This window comes from Pan paniscus, chromosome 5 (genome assembly GCF_029289425.2).
Source record: "Pan paniscus chromosome 5, NHGRI_mPanPan1-v2.0_pri, whole genome shotgun sequence".
NCBI classification, from domain to species: domain Eukaryota; kingdom Metazoa; phylum Chordata; class Mammalia; order Primates; family Hominidae; genus Pan; species Pan paniscus.
In genome coordinates, this window is record NC_073254.2 from 127,225,511 (window position 1) to 127,243,551 (window position 18,041).

At 40.4% G+C, this 18,041-nt stretch overlaps 1 protein-coding gene across 7 annotated transcripts in view; it reads right to left on the reverse strand.

Moving 5' to 3' along the window:
- Positions 1-18,041, reverse strand: part of PDSS2 (decaprenyl diphosphate synthase subunit 2) — a 310,743-nt gene that overhangs the window by 55,945 nt on the left and 236,757 nt on the right. For 5 of the 7 annotated variants that reach the window (XM_003824334.6, XM_055114002.2, XM_055114001.2 and 2 more), the window contains exons 5-6: positions 3,986-4,159; positions 2,310-2,441 (exon numbers count right to left, since the gene is read on the reverse strand). In XM_003824334.6, coding sequence (XP_003824382.1) covers positions 2,310-2,441; positions 3,986-4,159 — 306 coding nt within the window. The remainder of the gene's footprint in view (positions 1-2,309; positions 2,442-3,985; positions 4,160-18,041) is intronic. The other 2 variants (XM_034962650.3, XM_055114003.2) reach the window with 1 other exon arrangement.

Here is an 18,041-nt window from a genome sequence, read left to right on the forward strand (position 1 = left end):
TGGGATTAGAGACATGAGTCACCAAGCCTGGCTAATTTTTTGTATTTAGTAGAGACAGGGTTTCACCATGTTGGTCAGGCTGGTCTCGAACTCCTGACCTCTGGTGATCCACCTGCCTCGGCCTCTCAAAGTGCTGGGATTACAGGTGTAAGCCACCATACCTGGCCTTTTTTTTTTTTTTTTTTTTAAAGACAGTCTCACTGTGTCGCTCAGACTGGAGTGCAGTGGCTCCATCTTGGCTCACTGCAACCTCTACCTCCCTGGTTCAAGTGATTCTTGTGCCTCAGCCACCTGAGAAGCTGAGATTACAGGTGTGCACCACCACACCCAGCTACTTTTTGTATTTTCAGTAGAGACAGGGTTTTACCATGTTGGTCAGGCTGGTCTTGAGTTCCTGACCTCAAGTGATCCACCCCCTTGGCCTCCCAAGTGCTCAGATTACTGGGATTACAGACATGAGCCACCACACCTGGCCTGTGACTTTTTTTTTTTTTTTGAGACGGAGTTTAGCTCTTGTCGCTCAGGCTAGAGTGCAATGGCGCGATCTCGCTCACTGCAGCCTCTGCCTTATAGGTGTGCACCACCACGCCCAGCTAATTTTTGTATTTTTAGCAGAGACAGCGTTTCACCACGTTGGCCAGGCTGGTCTCGAACTCCTGACCTCAGGCGATCCATTTGCCTTGGCCTCCCAAAGTGTTGGGATTACAGGTGTGAGCCACTATGCCCAGCCTGGCCTGTGACTCTTAATAGATACAAGGTTTCCTGAAAGAGTCCTTAGTTTTCTTATTTTTTTTTTCTTTTTTTAAAAAATCATCTTTTTTGTCCACTTTTCTGGGAGATTTTTTCATTTGTATCTTCCATTCTTCTGATTAAAAAATTCTGCAATCATATTTTTATATTTTATAATTCTAATTTTTATTCTTGAATTGTCCTTTTTAATGGATCATCTATTATTATACCATGGATTTAATATCCTTCCTTGTCAAGTATATTGATTATAGTGCTTTGAAAAACATCTGCCTTTGATTGCATTGTCTCTATTTCCTCTAAGTTCCCTTTTTATCAGTTTGTTTTTGACTTGCTGTTTCGTGGAAGCAGCTTTTCTCAAATGCCCAGTGGTCCTCTTTTCCTATTCTGCTTCAGAGTAAGGCAGCGGATATTCTGGGCACTTAGATCCTCTGAGGCTTGTCAAGTGGTGGGTCTTGCTGTAGGAGGACTGCTCAGGGATATGGCATGTTTACTGAGGAGGCCCCAAATATCCACATCTGCAAGGCTTTTTCTCCTGAGTTTGACAGTTTCTTCAGAAAGAAATCCTGCAGTTTTCTACTTGGTGAATATGAGGAATTTTAAGTTGGCAGCCAGCATTTTGAGAATCAATAAGGGTTGGGAGAAGGGAAATCTTTCAGAACGCAGATACTCACTTAGGCTCTAAGCTTTTTTTTTTTTTTTTTAAATTTCAAAAACTTTAATTTTGTAGAGATGAGGTTTCACTATGTTGTTGGTCTTGAACTCAAGAGCTCAAGTGATCCTCCTGCCTTGGCATCTCAAAGTGCTGGGATTACAGGCATGAGCCACTGCGCCCACCCATGCTCTCTCCTTTAAGGATGGTGGCTACCCCCACCCTCAGCTGTGCCTGGTTTCTCTGTCCAGAGCCTCAGATTAACCCAACCAATTACAGCCACGAAGTTAAATAAATTCCAAGAGGCTTTGGCTAAAAAGGCAAGAAGTTTTGCACTAGAGTTTCTGAATTAAAAGAAAACCAAAAAAGTTCCCTCTCATCTGCCAAAATGAGAAATTCACCCAATTCAAGCCCCTTTACCCCTCCCACTTCGCCATGCTTCCCCCCCCCCCACCCCCGCTTTGATAATGCCTCAGAACAAGTATTCAGGGTCCAAGTTTGTTTTAAAATAACCCAATGAGCTGACAGACGGAGCTCCTGGAATTCTGCAGCTTGTGCGAGAGTCCACAGATGGGAAATTGCAGTCAGTTATAGGGTGGTGCTATTACCATAGCCCAATTTTTGAAAGCCTTTAGAAAAAAAAAGTCATCTGAGTTAATTAGCATTCACCACAGGCACTAGTTTTGTGTTGCAGTATTCTAAGAACTCAGATAATAGAAAAATTCAGTACTGCAATCTCTAACTTTAATCTTTTACCTCTTAAAAACGAAGATTACAAAGAAAGAATTTTGCCTGTTACGTGAATATGCCTAAGGCTCATCTATAGCCATATATCACCAAGAAATATCAATTATGTTCTAAAATCCACTAATTACTACTGGTACCTAAAACAGGAGTAATTTCATTTTACCTCTCCGATCTGTTTAATCCACAAATCTCTTCCAAGAAATTCCTGATGTAAGACTACAGGAGCTGAGTTTAGATTAAAAGTCATGGAGTCACTGGTCTTTTCTTTAATAAAAGGCTGGACATCAGAATTTATCTACAAGAAGCAATTAAATGAGTAAATTAGTGAAATGTATATACACTAGTATGTTTTAGTTATATTCAGAAAGTACCAGTTAATGCAGTGAAATATGAAGCTTAAGGAATGCAGTTTTTTAGATATACTTTAATAAACAAAAGAATATTTCAGGCCAGGTGCAGTGGCTTACGCCTGTAATCTCAGCAGTTTGGGAGGCTGGGATGGGTGGATCACCTGAGGTCAGGAGTTTGAGACCAGCCTGGTCAAAATGGCGAAACCCCATCTCTACTAAAAAAACAAAAATTAGCCGGGTGTGGTGGCACACACATTCTAGCTACTAGGGAGGCTGAAGCAGGAGAATCGCTTGAACCTGGGAGACAGAGGTTGCAGTGAGCCGAGATCGCGCCACTGCACTCCCCTCTGGGCAAGAGCAAAACTCCGTCTCAAAAAAAAAAAAAAAAATTTCAGATGATTAACAATAACCTGTAAAATTCTCCAGAATTATTCCCTAATACATTCCTTTTCTAGTGGGTGGCGGTCTTTATTTTACTTTTTAAGTTAAAGGAAAAGATTTAGATAAAGATTTAATAAATAGAATTACTTAATAAACTAATCTAAGATTAAATAAAATATGCAAAAAGCTCACCTGGAGATATTATATATGTATATATTCCCCCCCTTATGAACTATTTAAGTAACATCTGAATAGTATATATTAAATTAAATTTAAAATTATATATATAGAGAGAGGCAACAACACAGCAGCTAATCAAGGGATATTTTAGATTTCATATGCCCATTCAAAGAATTAGTTATTAAAATTAAAGCTTTCAATTTTATTCACTATATTTCTGAATTTTATTAACTTTTCATAACATGTTTTATATAAAGAGCTATAAGGGGCCAGGCGTGGTGGCTCACACCTGTAATCCCAGCACTTTGGGAGGCCAAGGCGGGCAGATCACGAGGTCAGGAATTCGAGACCAGCCTGACCAACATGGTGAAACCTCGTCTCTACTAAAAATACAAAAATTAGCCAGGCATGGTGGCATGTGCCTGTAATCCCAGCTACTCAGGAGGCTGAGGCAGGAGAATCGCTTGAACCTGGGAGGCAGAGGTTGCGTTGCAGTGAGCTGAGATTGCACCACTGCACTCCAGCCTGGGTGACAGAGCGAGACTCCATCTCAAAAAAAAAAAAAAAAAAAAGCTATAAGGGAACTGTAACAAAAATGACAAATATTCTTCCATTATGTGAATATATTCCAGTCTGTAAATATGTTATTTAATAATATGTAAGAGTTCTCTCAAGAACCCTTTCAGGTGGGAAGAAAAGACAAACATCACAAAAATGGTTCAAGTAAACTGTGGCTTTCTGTAAGAATTACACAATACTTAGCAATTATACTATTTACATTACATAACAATCATCCAGGACTGACAGATTTGAATCACACAATAAGCATTTTTGAAATATAAAAGCAGCTTATTAAATGGCAAAAGGTTTCTTGTGTGTCGTTTTAGCTATTTAAGTACTGAAAAAAGATAAAGGGTGTGCAAAGTACCTTATGACTCATGGCCATGTGCTTCCCATACTGAAATGCCATATCCTGAACCTCAGCATCATGCTTTGCTAATTCCATTGCAGCTTGGCAGCTCTTTGCTAGTAAGGCACCATGGGAGAGAAAAGTCTGCTCCTTCCAAGTCGATATTCCAATATCATCTGTGATATAACTTTCCTAAAAATGTAACAAAAGCCAAGATAAAAAAGACTTTAGGAGTAATTTAATTGTTTCTGTTTTTGAAGGATAAAAAAGTTAAGAAACGAACTATTCAAAAACACTCAGGCTATTGGAACAAGACAGAACTAAAAGATGCCTAACCTCAGCTCTACCTAAAAAGAATGTGGTGGGAAAACTGCTTTTTTATGGTAATAGGGGGAAAGTTAAAGAAATGTTAAAGCAAATTTTATTCTAAGCTAGGGAACTTCTATTAAAATATACCCTACAGGATAAGGGAAAAAGTAGAAAGACTTCAAACTAACTCCCTTCTATAGTCAATATCAGTTCTTAAGTGCTGGTATTAAGCACAAGAAGCCTATTGCATTTAATTTATGTGAAAATGTCAAGGGCATATGGAAGGAACTACATTTTCTTAGAAATAATTAAATAGAAAAATAAGGCTGGGCATGGTGGCTCATGCCTATAGTCCAAGCACTTTGGGAGGCCAAGGCAGGAGGATTGCTTGAGGCCAGGAGTTCGAGACCAGCCTGGGCAACATAGCAAGACTCTACCAAAAAAAAAAAAAATAGCTAGGCAAGGGGGTGTGCCCCTGTAGTCCTGACTACTCAGGAGGCTGAGGCAGGAAGATCACTTGAGCCCAGGAGTTCAAGGTTATAAGTAAGCTATGATTGCACCACTGCACTACAGCCAGGATGACAGAGCAAGACCCTGTCTGTCTCTTTCTCTCCCCCTCTATTTGAGACAGGGTCTTGTTCTGTCACCCAAGCTGGAGCGTAGTGGCATGATCATGGCTCACTGCAGCCTTGACCTCCCGGGCTCAAGCGATCCTTCCATCTCAGCCTCCCAAGTAGCTGGGACCACAGGCATGCACCACCACACCAAGTTAATTTTTTGTATTTTTTGTAGATACAGAGTTTCTCCATGTTGCCCAGGCTGGTCTTGAACTCCTGAGCTCAAGTGATCTGCCAACCTTGACCTCCCAAAGTACTGGGATTACAGGCATAAGCCACCACACCCAGATAATTTTTTTTTTTTTTTTTTTTTTTTAGTAGAGATGGGGTTTCACCATGTTGGCCAGGCTGGTCTTGAACTCCTGGTCTCAGGTAATCTGCCTGCCTTGGCCTCCCAAAGTGCTGGAATTACAGGCATGAGCCACTGCACCCAGCTTACCCTCTATCTTAAAAAAAGAAAAAGAAGGGTGGGCATGGTGGCTCACGCCTGTAATCCCAGCACTTTGGGAGGCTGAGGTGGGTGGATCACGAGGTCAGGAGTTCAAGACTAGCCTAGCTAACATGGTGAAACCCTGTCTCTACTAAGAATAGAAAAATTAGCTGGGTGTGGTGGCAGGTGCCTGTAATCCCAGCTACTTGGGAGGCCGAGGCAGGAGAATCACTTGAACCTGGGTGGGAGAGGTTGCAGTGAGCCGAGATTGCACCCCTGCACTCCAGCCTGGGCGAAAGAGCAAGACTGTCTCAAAACAAAGAAACAAACAAAGCAAAAGAAAGAAAAATCAGAGAAGATGTAATCTATTATAATGGAGAATGAATATTATAGTCTTCATGAAAGTTTATTCTCATAAGAAACAAGGTGTAAAAGAGGATATAATTTATAAATAAATATATACACATCTACCACCTCTAGACCAATGCTGTCCAACGGAAATATAATGTGAACCACATATGTAATGTAAACTTTTCTAGTGGCTATATAAAAAAAAGTGGAAACAGGTAAAATTAATCTTAATGACTTATTTTATCTATCCCAATATATCCAAATATCATTTTAAACATATATTGAATATGAAAATTATTAGTGAGCTATTTTACACTTTTTTTTTTTTTTTGAGACGGAGTCTCTCTGTGTCACCCAGGCTGGAGTGCAGTGGCGCGATCTCGGCTCACTGCAAGCTCCGCCTCCCGGGTTCACTCCATTCTCCTGCCTCAGCCTCTCCGAGTAGCTGGACTGCAGGCGCCCGCCACCACGCCCGGCTAATTTTTTGTATTTTTAGTAGAGACAGGGTTTCACTGTGGTCTCTATCTCCTGACCTCGTGATCCGCCCGCCTCGGCCTCCCAAAGTGCTGGGATTACAAGCGTGAGCCACCGCGCCCGGCCTTTACACTTTTTTTATACTAAGTTTTCAAAATCACTGTGCATTTTACACTTACAACACCTCACTAGCCACAATTTAAGTGCTCAGCATTGGACAGTAGGGCTCTGAGGAAAGGAATGCTGAAGCAAACATATAAAACAATGTTCATTTTATGGCATTTATTTGAAACGTCAAACTAACTGGAACCTACCCAGAAGGATTAATTAACTCAATACACTTTTCTTCCTGCTCCTGATCCTATAATCCTTTCTCTTTTCACAATTGCTTGGAGACAAAATAAAAAATATTAAGAAAAAAAAGTGGTCACCAAAAGGTCAGCTGAAATAGAGCCCCCTCCTCTTCTGCCATGTTGAGGGGCATCTTCAGCCCACTGGTCAAATCAAATTATTAGCTTAACTTCATGCAATGTTTTTGAGATGGGGTCTTGCTATATTGCCCAGACTGGTCTCAAACTCCTGAGCTCAAGCAATCCTCCCACCTCAGCTTTCCAAGTAACTGGGATCACAGGTGTGTGCCACTATGCCCAACATCACCTTAATTTTATTAAGTATTTGAACAACAAAAAAAATTCCACTTATGGCAATGGTTGCAAATATGCAACACAGCATTGGATAATGACAGAAAAGCCACACAGGAGAGAAACAATGCATAATGTTAAGACCTTCTTTACAAAACATTAGGTATAAATTATAACATACTTAATTTTATAAATCTGAGAATGTATTTTAAAATGTGACAATACATATTAATAAACCTAAGAAAAACCATATTATCTCTCCATATATACTGCAGAGGTATTTGACAAAATTCAACTCCTATTCTTGATGAGAAAAAATGTCCAGAATAAAATAGGAAGAGCTGGGTGCAGTGGCTCACACCTGTAATCGTAGCAACTCAGGAGGCTGAGGAGGGAGGATCACTTGAACCCAGGAGTTCAAGGCTGCAGTGGGCCATAATCATGCCACTGCTGTCCAGCCTGGATGACGCAGTGAGAACCCTAACTCTAAAAAATAAAAAAATAGCAACTGATGTGTATTTCTTTAATGTGATAGGGCTGTGTGTGTCAGCCCAAAAGTCAGCAAATATTTTATGAGGAAACATGAGCCTTTCTCACTAATGTCAGGAGTAAGACAGAGATGCACACAACACCACTGATATTTACAATGTAATAGAAGAGATAAGAGAAAGGTAGATGTAAACAAATTAGGAAAGATGAGTTTAACTCTTACTGTTTGAAGGCAATATAACTGCATACTGGGAAAATCAAGAGATTCAACTAAAAAACTACTATAAACAAGAAGATAATTCAGTAAGGTAGCAGTGTCTAAAATTAATAATTTATTATTAACATAATAAATTGTATTAACTATAGCTTTCATACATAAAAACTAATCAGTAAGTTTTATAAATAGGGTCTTTTCTTTCATTATGAATACAAAAATAAAAGATTAAAAAACTGGGAATAAGGTTGGGAACGGTGGCTCGTGCCTGTAATCCCGGCACTTTGGGAGGTAGAGGTGGGCAGATTACTTGAGTTTAGGAGTTAGAGACCAGCCTGAGCAACATGGTGAAATCCCATCTCTACCAAAAATACACAAATTAGTTGGTTGTGGTGTCTTGCGCCTATAGTCCCAGCTACTTGGGAGGCTGAGGCAGGAGAATGACGTGAGCTTGGGAAGCAGAGGCTGCAGTGAGCTGAGATTTTGCCACTGCACTCCAGCCTGGGCAACAAAGGGAGACCCTGTCCAAAAAAAAACCAAAATACAACAAAAAACCCAAAACAAAGAAAAAAACCTAGGAATAAGGCCAGGTGAGGTGGCTCACACCTGTAATCCCAGCAGTTTGGGAGGGTGAGGGGGCGGATCACCTGAGGTCAAGAGTTTGAGACCAGCCTGACCAACATGGTGAAACCCAGTCTCTACTAAAAATACAAAAATTAGCCGGGCATGGTGAAGTACTCCTGTAGTACCAGCTACTTGGGAGGCTGAGGCAGGAGGATCACTCGAACCAGGAAGGCAGAGGTTGCAGTGAGCTGAGATCGCGCCACTGCACTCTAACCTGGACAACAGAGCCAGACTCCATCTCAAAGAAAACCAAAAAAAACAAAAAACAAAAAATAAAACCTGGGAATAAGCTTAGAAATGCGCAAAACTGAATGAAGAAAATGTTAAAATACTACTGCAGGAACAAAGATAACTCGAATGAATATAAAGACATATCATGTTCAAAGATAGTAAGATCCAACCTCATAAGTTACTCCAATAAAACTAACAATACCTTTTCCCTCTGACACTGGGCAAACTGAAGTTCATATGGGAAAAATAAACAAAGAAGAGCAGCCAGGAAAATCTTGAAAAAGAAGAGCAATGAATGTGTGTGTGTTGGGGGAGGGGTGGAGAGGGACAGCAAATTTTGTCTAAGCCTTACCAGATACTATAACATGCTGTAAAATCTCAGAAATTTTAAAAATATGTACTTTTTAGATAGAGAGACAGACTAGGGAACAAAATAGAAAGTCCAGAAAGCAACCAAACTATATATAGGGATTTGCTATATTTTAGGAAGAAGTTGAACTTTTCAGTAAATGGTGCTGGTACAACTAAAGAGCTATCTGGAAAAAATAAAGTCTGAGCTGCATTTCGTACTATTTACCAGGATAAACTCTAAATGGCAAAAACAGCAAAACAACCACAAAACCACAGGCAATGTTAGGAGACAAAGGACAATGAGGAAAACAATTCATATTTCCTATCACAGACAAACGGTGAAGCTCCCTGAGGTAGGCTAACAATGCTCAATGTTTAAGCAAAGATGTCTATATCCTAATCCCTGGAGGCTATGAATGTTACCTTACAAGGCAAAAGGGACTATGCAGATATAATTAAATTCAGGATTTTGAAATGAGGGGATTACTCTGGTTTAACTGGATGGGCTCAATGTAATCATAGTAGTCCTTATAAGAGGGAGGCACAGTCAAAGTCATAAAAGGTAATTTAATGACAGGAGAGAGAAATTTGAAGATGAGAGATGGGGCCATGAGCCAAGGAATAAACATGGAAATTAGAGAAGGCAAGGAAATGGATTTTCCAATAGAACTCCAGGAAGAATACAAGTCTGTCAACATCTTGATTTAGTGACTTCTGACCAATAAAAAAAAAAAACTCTCAGCTTCCCTCTTAGTGATGGTAAGGCTGTGACCAAATAGGCCTCTCAAATATGGCTGGTGGAAGTGGAAACTAGCTGGAAATTCCACAATCTCTATCAAAATTATAAGTGAATTTGCCCTGTGACTCAGGAATCCCATGTCCAGGAATTAATCCTACAGATAAACCTACATACATGCGAAATGAAATATGTACAAAGTGTGAAAGTTGATCACAGAAATTGGGTCAATCTTGTCACACCTGACTAAAACAGAGTTGAGAAGTCACAGGAGGAAAAAGGACTTAGAATATGTAACATTGCTCCAAAACTGTAAGTCTCTGCAAGCCTGGCTGCTCAAGCTGCCTGCTATAATCTGAAATCAGTTTTATCTAATAGTTGCTGAAATAACTTGCTGCAACTCTAAGACTAATTTTACCCACCACTATCATTCACTAATCAAAATCTGCCAACTCCCCAGAACCTTACTAGTGCGGATGAACTTTCTCAAAGAGCAATATGTAACATTTCTCCTTTTCATAAAACCTCCAACCTTCTCTTTGTTCTTCAGACATACTAAAGACCATTTGGTCTGTGTGTACACCCTGAATTGCAATTCTTTCCTCTCAAGTAAACTGTTAAATTTAGATATTTGGCTCTCTATACATTTTATTTGACTTTGACAAAGGTTACAGTCTGTTGTTCACCCAACTGCCAGGGTGACCTTTAAAAACACAAACCAGAACTATAATGGCCTCCAGCTGTTCCAAACACTCTAGGCATCACCTCCTAGAGGCTTCTTGGCCTCTAGGAGGCCTCTGCACTTGCTGTTCTGCAGATACACTCTCTAGACTTTTGCATGGCTAGATTTCTCATTACTTTTGGGTCTCTACTTAAACTTCAACTAATCTTTAATAGTCTACCAGCCTCCCCCATTATTTCCTATATCCTTACCTTGCGTTAAACCTTTCTTCCTTGATATTACTGGACCACTCATATACTTATTTGTTAAATGAGTTATTGTCTGTCTCCTTTACTAGACTATAAGTTCCATGAAAGCAAGGACTTGGTTTGGCCTCTGCTGCACAATCAGCATCTAATATAGTATCTTAGGTGGGCAATAAATATTTGTTTAATTTTTTGTCTTTCTTTTGGTATCTCTCTCCCTCTTTTGTACCTTCCTCTATCTTTCCTAACTTGGTCAGAATAAAGAATTGAAATAATTCTCCTTTAGGCTGGATGCGGTGGCTCATGCCTATAATCCCAGCACTTTGGGAGGCCAAGGCGGCCGGATCACCTGAGGTCAGGAGTTTGAGACCAGCCTGGCCAATATGGTGAAACTTTGTCTCTACTAAAAATGCAAACATTAGCTGGGCGTGGTGGTGGGTGCCTGTAATCCCAGCTATTCAGGAGGCTGAGGCAGGAGAATCACTTGAACCCAGAAGGCAGAGGTTGCAGTGAGCCGACATCACGCCATTGCACTCCAGCCTGGGTGACAAGAGTGAAACTCTGTCTCAAAAAAAAAAAAAAAAATTAATTAAAAAAAAATTCTCCTTTAATGCCTCTCTACTGCTCATAGAATCAAGATGAACTCTATAGCATAGCATTCAAGGCATTCCCTTTTATAGTACCAAGCAATACTTCTAGTCCCATCTCCTACACAAATTGAGGCCTGAATTTAACACACAGGGGAAGTTGCTGTTTCTTGAATAAAATACATATTTTCACACTTGCGTGAATTTATTTTATTTATTTATTTTTGTGATGGAGTCTTGCTCTGTCACCCAGGCTGGAGTGCAGTGGCGCAATCTCGGCTCACTGCAACCTCCGCCTCCCAGGTTCAAGCAATTCTCCTGCCTCAGCCTCCCAAGTAGCTGGGACTACAGGTGCGCACCACTACACCCGGCTAATTTTTGTATTTTTAGTAGAGACGATTTTCGCTATGTTGGCCAGGGTGGTCTCAAACTTCTGACCTCAGGTGATCCACCTGCCTCGGCCTCCCAAAATGCTGGGATTATAGGCATGAGCCACTGCGCTTGGCCTACTTGTGTGAACTTTAAATCTAATCCAGGTATCACTTCTTTGAGGAGCGCTCTCAAATACTACCACAAATATTTTCCTCTTTAGACTAACATTATCTTATTTATATTATGACACAGCAGTTAATTCTCTCTGAACTGTATGATTTCTTATATGTTTCCTTGAAGGTTAGACCTGGTACTAGTCACTTTTATATTTTTTAATCACTTAGGCCATATTCAAGTTTCAAGTATTTGCTAAATGAATAGTACCTGTTTATCTGTTGCATTATTAAGTAGATGTGTGTGTGTGTTTTAAATGTTAAAAGCTAATGGGTAGATATGGCCATATAATGACATGCTATTCAGCAATAAAAAGGAATTACTGACACATGCTATGCCATGGATGAACTTCGAAAACATTATGCTAAGTGGAAGAAGCCGGACACAAGAGACCACATATTTGTATAATTCCATTGATGTGAAATGTAGATTAGTGATTGCCTGGGGCTGGGGGTGGGAACTGTAAATGGGCATGAGGGACCTTATAGGGGTGTGTGTGAAAATGTTCTAAAAATGATTTATGGTAATGACTGTATCACTTGATAAAAGTTACTAAAAATCATTGAATCGTAGGCTTGAAATGGGTGAATTTTATGACATAAAATATACCTCAATAAAGCTGTTAAGAAAGAAAAAAGCTAATGAGCATAATATTTTACATTTATTGGTCTCAAATGTTTAAATTAACATTTTAAAAAATGTATGACTCTCAATTAACTGTGGTTTGCATATCATCCTCATTTATTCATGCAAAAAAACCCCATTTATTAAGGTTCTATTATGGTTCAGGCTTTCTGCAAAGCAATATAGATATGAAGATTAATAAACAGCCTGTCTTCAAGAAGCTTACAGTCCAGGGATAGAATGTATATATATCAATATATAGATATAACTATATAGATACAGATATCTATATATAGAATGTATAGATAATTCTATTTCAGAATAATTGCAAGATCTCTAAAATCAAAGATTCAGTTTTGTTTATTACATATTTCTTACTGTGATTAAGACTTTTTATTATTCATCATTTCTACATTTTAAATTATTCAAGTAATACACGATCACTGGAAAAAAAATAGAAAATTCAGAAAACCAAGAAACGATTAATTTATAGTCCCCTGAAATCTACTACCATAAGTTAATTGGACCACAAATTAACTGTTCCTAAGTTAATCAGAAATTTTATTCCCTAAACATTATTACCTTTTATGAGTTTGGTTACTAATGAAACAAAATCCCTCCATTTCCATCAGCTTGCCGTGTATATACTAAGAGAGCATGCTCTATTATAAAGGAAAAGTTAGTATAAATTGTAAAATGCCAAGAAACTAGTATGATAACCACATCCAAATCAGTACCTTCAGATACCAGATATACAGAATTGTGAAATGAATGCATATTAGTCAGAGTAAATGAGATTTAGATATACCTATATCAGGACGGGCGCGGTGGCTCACGCCTGTAATCCCAACACTTCGGGAGGCCAAGGCAGGTGGATCACGAGGTCAGGAGATTGAGACCATCCTGGCTAACACGGTGAAACCCCGTCTCTACCAAAAATGCAAAAAATTAGCTGGGAGTAGTGGCGGGCGCCTGTAATCCCAGCTACTTGGGAGGCTGAGGCAGGTGAATGGCGTGAACCTGTGAGGTGGAGCTTGTAGTGAGCCGAGATCGCACCATGGCACTCCAGCCTGGGCGACAGAGTGAGACTCCGTCTCAAAAAAAAAAAAAAAAAAAAAAAAAAAAGATACACCTATATCATCAACTTACATATGTGCAGTTTTTACTAAGGTTTATTATACAGAAAAGGAGGATACATTCAGTGAATATTTACTTTTGATGGGATTTCCTTTTTTTTCCTGAAAGGTGATAGATGTCAAGATACTTGTTGAATGACTATCAGAGAGAAGTATGTTAATTTTTTTTAAATGTAGGTCTCACTGTCACATGACCTTTTTGCTGAAGTAAGGCTGGTTCAAATAACACGGGAAAAAAACTGAAACTTGCAAGATGATGCTTGCTTGAGATAGTGGTACTGGTGGTTTTGCTCAGCCATATGCTGCTCTCCTACTTTACTGCTGCGAGAGATACTTTGAGTTGCTTTTCTAATGGTGGTGAGACATTTGTACATATCTACTCACATGAGAACAAACTGCACTTGTAACAGTGGCTGCTCAGGATTAAAGGTCTGGTCCATGGTCACAGAACAAAGGTGAACTAATTGGCCCGGAAAGGTGTCAAAGCCCCAGCAAGAACCTGCCAAGCCAAACTGCTACCTTTCACATAATCAGAAAAGAAGAGGTGGAAACGAAGAAGCTAGCTGCCTGTGAAGTTAAAAGTACTTTTTAAAAAAGTATGCAAATGTCGCCTGTTTTCATGCTTAGGACTTCAGATTCATATTCTGGGTCACTATCTTTATAAATACAACCTAAATTTGGGTTGGATGAGACACCAGATCTCTCTAATGACCCATTTCACCATGTTAAATGTTTGCTTTGAATTAGCCTTTTCAATTATTTTGAGAAACTGGACAGCCAAAAATTTACATACCTTATTTTTTTTTTTAAAAAGGTCAAGTATAGAAAAATGTCAATAAATCTCCACATTTGGGAATCAGAAAAAAGCAAGGAAAAGAATGCAATCTAATATCTCCTGGGAGCTAACTATGTGATGACACTTTTATGTTCTTTATTATAACAGCCCTCAGAAATATTAATTATCATTATTCCCATTTAATAGGTAAGGAGGGCCGGGCATGGTAGCTCACACTTGTAATCCCAGCACTTTGGGAGGCCGAGGTGGGTGGATCACTTGATGTCAGGAGCTCGAGACCATCCTGGCCCAAATGGTGAAACCCCATCTCTACTAAAAATACAAAAAATTAGCTGGGCGTGGTGGCAGCACCTGTAATCCCAGCTACTCAGGAGGCTGAGGCAGGAGAATCACTTGAACTTGGGAGGCAGAGGTTGCAGTGAACCAAGATGGTGCCACTGCACTCCAGCCTGGGTGACAGAGCAAGACTGTCTCAAAAAAAAAAAAAAAAAAGGTAAGATTTCAAGAATGTATTTTGACCAAGATTAGACCGTAGTATGTGGCAGAGATGAGTCTCAGAAGTATAGCAATTGGATTCCATTTTCTTAGCACATAACAGAATATATGCAATACTTAATATATCTTACGGTTTAAAAGCAGGTTGTAGACTGGGTGTGGTTGCTCATACCTGTAATCTAAGCACATTGGGAGGCCAACATGTGAGGACAGTTTAAGCCTAAAATGTCAAGACCAGCCTGGGCAACAAAGTGACACCCTGTCTCTACAAAAAAAAAATTTTTTTTTTTTGAGATGGAGTATCACCCTGTCACCCAGGCTGGAGTGCAATGGTGCAATCTCGGCTCACTGCAACCTCTGTCTCCTGGGTTCAAGTGATTCTCCTGCCTCAGCCTCCTGAGTAGCTGGGATTACAGCTGTGTGTCACCACACCCAGCTAATTTTTTGTATCTTTAGCAGAGGCCAGGATGGTCTCAAACTCCTGACCTCATGATCCGCCCGCCTCAGCCTCCCAAAGTGCTAGGATTATAGGTGTGAACCACTGCGCTCTACAAACATTTTTTAAAAAATTGGCCAGGCATGGTGGCTCATGCCTATAATCCTGGCACTTTGGGAGGCTGAGGTGGGCAGATCACCTGAGCTCAGGAGTTTGAGACCAGCCTGGGCAACATGGTGAAACTCTGTCTCTACCAAAAATACAAAAAACAAGCCAGTTGTGGTGGCATGTGCCTGTGGTCCCAGCTCCTCGGGAGGCTGAGGTGGGAAGACTGCTTGAGCCTGGGAGGGAGGTGGAGGTTGCAGTGAGCTGAGATCATGCCACCACACTCCAGGATGGGTGACAGAGTGAGACTCCATCTCAAAAAACAAACAAACAAACAAAAACTAGTTGGGCATGATGGTACATGCTTGTGGTTCCAGCCACACATGGGAGGCTGAGGTGGGGAGATCGCTTGAGTCCAGGAGGTCAAGGCTGCAGTGAGACACGTTCAGGCCACTGTACTCTAGCTTGGGCAGCAGAGTAAAACCCTGTCTCAGGGAAGAAAAAAAAAAAAAAGTAGATTGTATTTAACAGTGAATGACATCTATGTACCCGCCCCCACCCCCCACCCACCAAAAGCATTTAAACTTGTAAATCAAGCCCTTTAATATTATCCATTGAAGAAATCCCAGAATCTAGAGCAGGGGTCCCCAACCTCCAGGCCATGGACTGGTACTAATTCTGTGGCCTCTTAGGAACTGGGCTGCACAGCAAGAGGTGAGCGGTGGGTGAGCGAGCATTACTGCCTGAGCTCCACCTTCTGTCAGATCAGCAGGGGCATTAGATTCTCACAGAAGTGTGAACCCCGTTGTGAACTGTGCATGCCAGGGATCTAGGTTGCCTCCTCCGTAATGCCTGATGATACGAAGTGGAACAGTTTCATCCCGAAACCATCCCCATGCATGGAGTGCTGTATTCTAGGTGTGCAAGGATGAGGTAAAGTGGGGATTGAGAAGCAACAACAATATGAGCTGCTCAAAAAGCGAAACAAGATCACTCCTTATTGTGGACAGGACAGTTGCTCATCCAGGATCCATTTTTCTCTCTCCTTTCCCTGCTTACTAATAAAACCGTAATTTTCTTCAGGTATTCACTGCTCCTGCTAATGATTAATTTAGGAAAGGATATATCATCCAATTCTAGCCTAAGAGATATGAGGGAAATCCACCACTGAGCTCCTAGGAAAGACCCACGTAGAAGTGGGAGTTGTTTCCTCTAGATGTTGTTCTGTCTTGACAGGACATACCAAGGGCTACTGTAGCTTAACTGCTACCAGGCTGATGATAAAGACAACAGTAAGGAAGGCAGAGCACGGACAGAGAGGGCTTCAATAGCGCTGAGTTGTCATGTTAAACTATCCCTGATGCCTGACTACCTCTGCATATACAGTTAGAGTAAAATATATATAGAGTAAAATATACATCTTCACTTATATGCACATCTATTTAATTGGGTTTTCCATTTTTTTGCTGCTGAAAGCATTCCAATGAATTTACTCCCTAAGATAAAAAATGGTTACACTATACGAAATCTAGATATGCCAACATTAACAACTACTAGAACATGTAAGTATTTCCTTAGGATGGTGTATTAGTTATCTATTGCTGCAAAACAAACTAGCATCTTAAAACAACTGACATTTATTATTTCACAGTTTCTGAGGGTCAGGAATCCAGGAATGGCTCAGCTGGCTGGTTCTGGCTCATGGTTTCTCATGAGGTTGCAGTCATGCTGTTGGCCAGGGCTACAGTCATATGAAGGGGCTGAAGAATCTGCTCCAAGCTCAATTAAATGGTTGTCGGCAGTAGGCTTTAGTTCTTGCCACACAGGCCACTCACGTGCCATGGCAGCTGGCTTCCCTAGAGCAAGTGATCCAGGAGAGTAAGAACACACCCAAGAAGGATGAAGGAAGCTTCACTATATATATATATATATATATATATATATATATATATATATATATATTTTTTTTTTTTTTTTTTTTTTTTTTTTTTTTTGAGACAAGAGTGTCGCTCTGTTGCCCAGGCTGGAGTGCAGTGGCATGATCTTGGGCTCACTGCAACCTCCGCCTCCCGGGTTCATGTGATTCTCTTGCCTCAGCCTCCTGAACAGCTGGGATTACAGACGTGTGCCACCATGCCCGGCTAATTTTTGTATCACTGTATTGGTCAGGCTGGTCTTGAACTCCTGACCTTGTGATCTGCCTGCCTTGGCCTCCCAAAGTGCTGAGATTACAAGCGTGAGCCACCGTGCCTGGCCTTCTTCACTCTCTTTTATAACCTAATCTTGGAAGTAACATGCCATTGCTTCTACTCTATATTATTGGTCACACAGATCAACTCTAGTACAATGTAGGAAGGGTTTGCACAAGGCGTACAAGGAGGTGGGGCTAATTGGGGGTGATCTTGGTGGCTGGCTACCACAGATGAAGTCCGTGATTAGAATTATTGGGGTCAACAGATCTGAATATATAAAAATCTCTTAAAACATTCTTTCAAATTGTTTTCTAGAAAAATTCTTTTGATCTGCATACTAACCAGCCAAGTTTGAGACTATCTTGCCATTAAGTAGAATTATTGTTTCACTTTTCAGATAAAAAGTGACACTTCATTTAAACTTGGGAAGACATTTCACTTATTAGCCATTTGTTCTTCCTCAATTTATTCATTTATTAAAGATTCACTGAGTATAAAAAAAAGATTGACTGAATATCTTCTATGTGCTAGGTAAGTACTCATGCCAATGAGCAAAACCAGAGAGTTCTTGCTCTCATAGTTATTACAGTCTAATGGGGAAGCCAAACAATTGGATAACCGCACAAAGAAATATAATTATAGCCAGGTGCAGTGGCTCACGCCTGTAATCCCAGCACTTTGGGAGGCCGAGGCAGAAGGAGCATGAGGTCAGGAGATCGAGACCATCCTGGCTAACACAATGAAACCCTGTCTCTACTAAAAA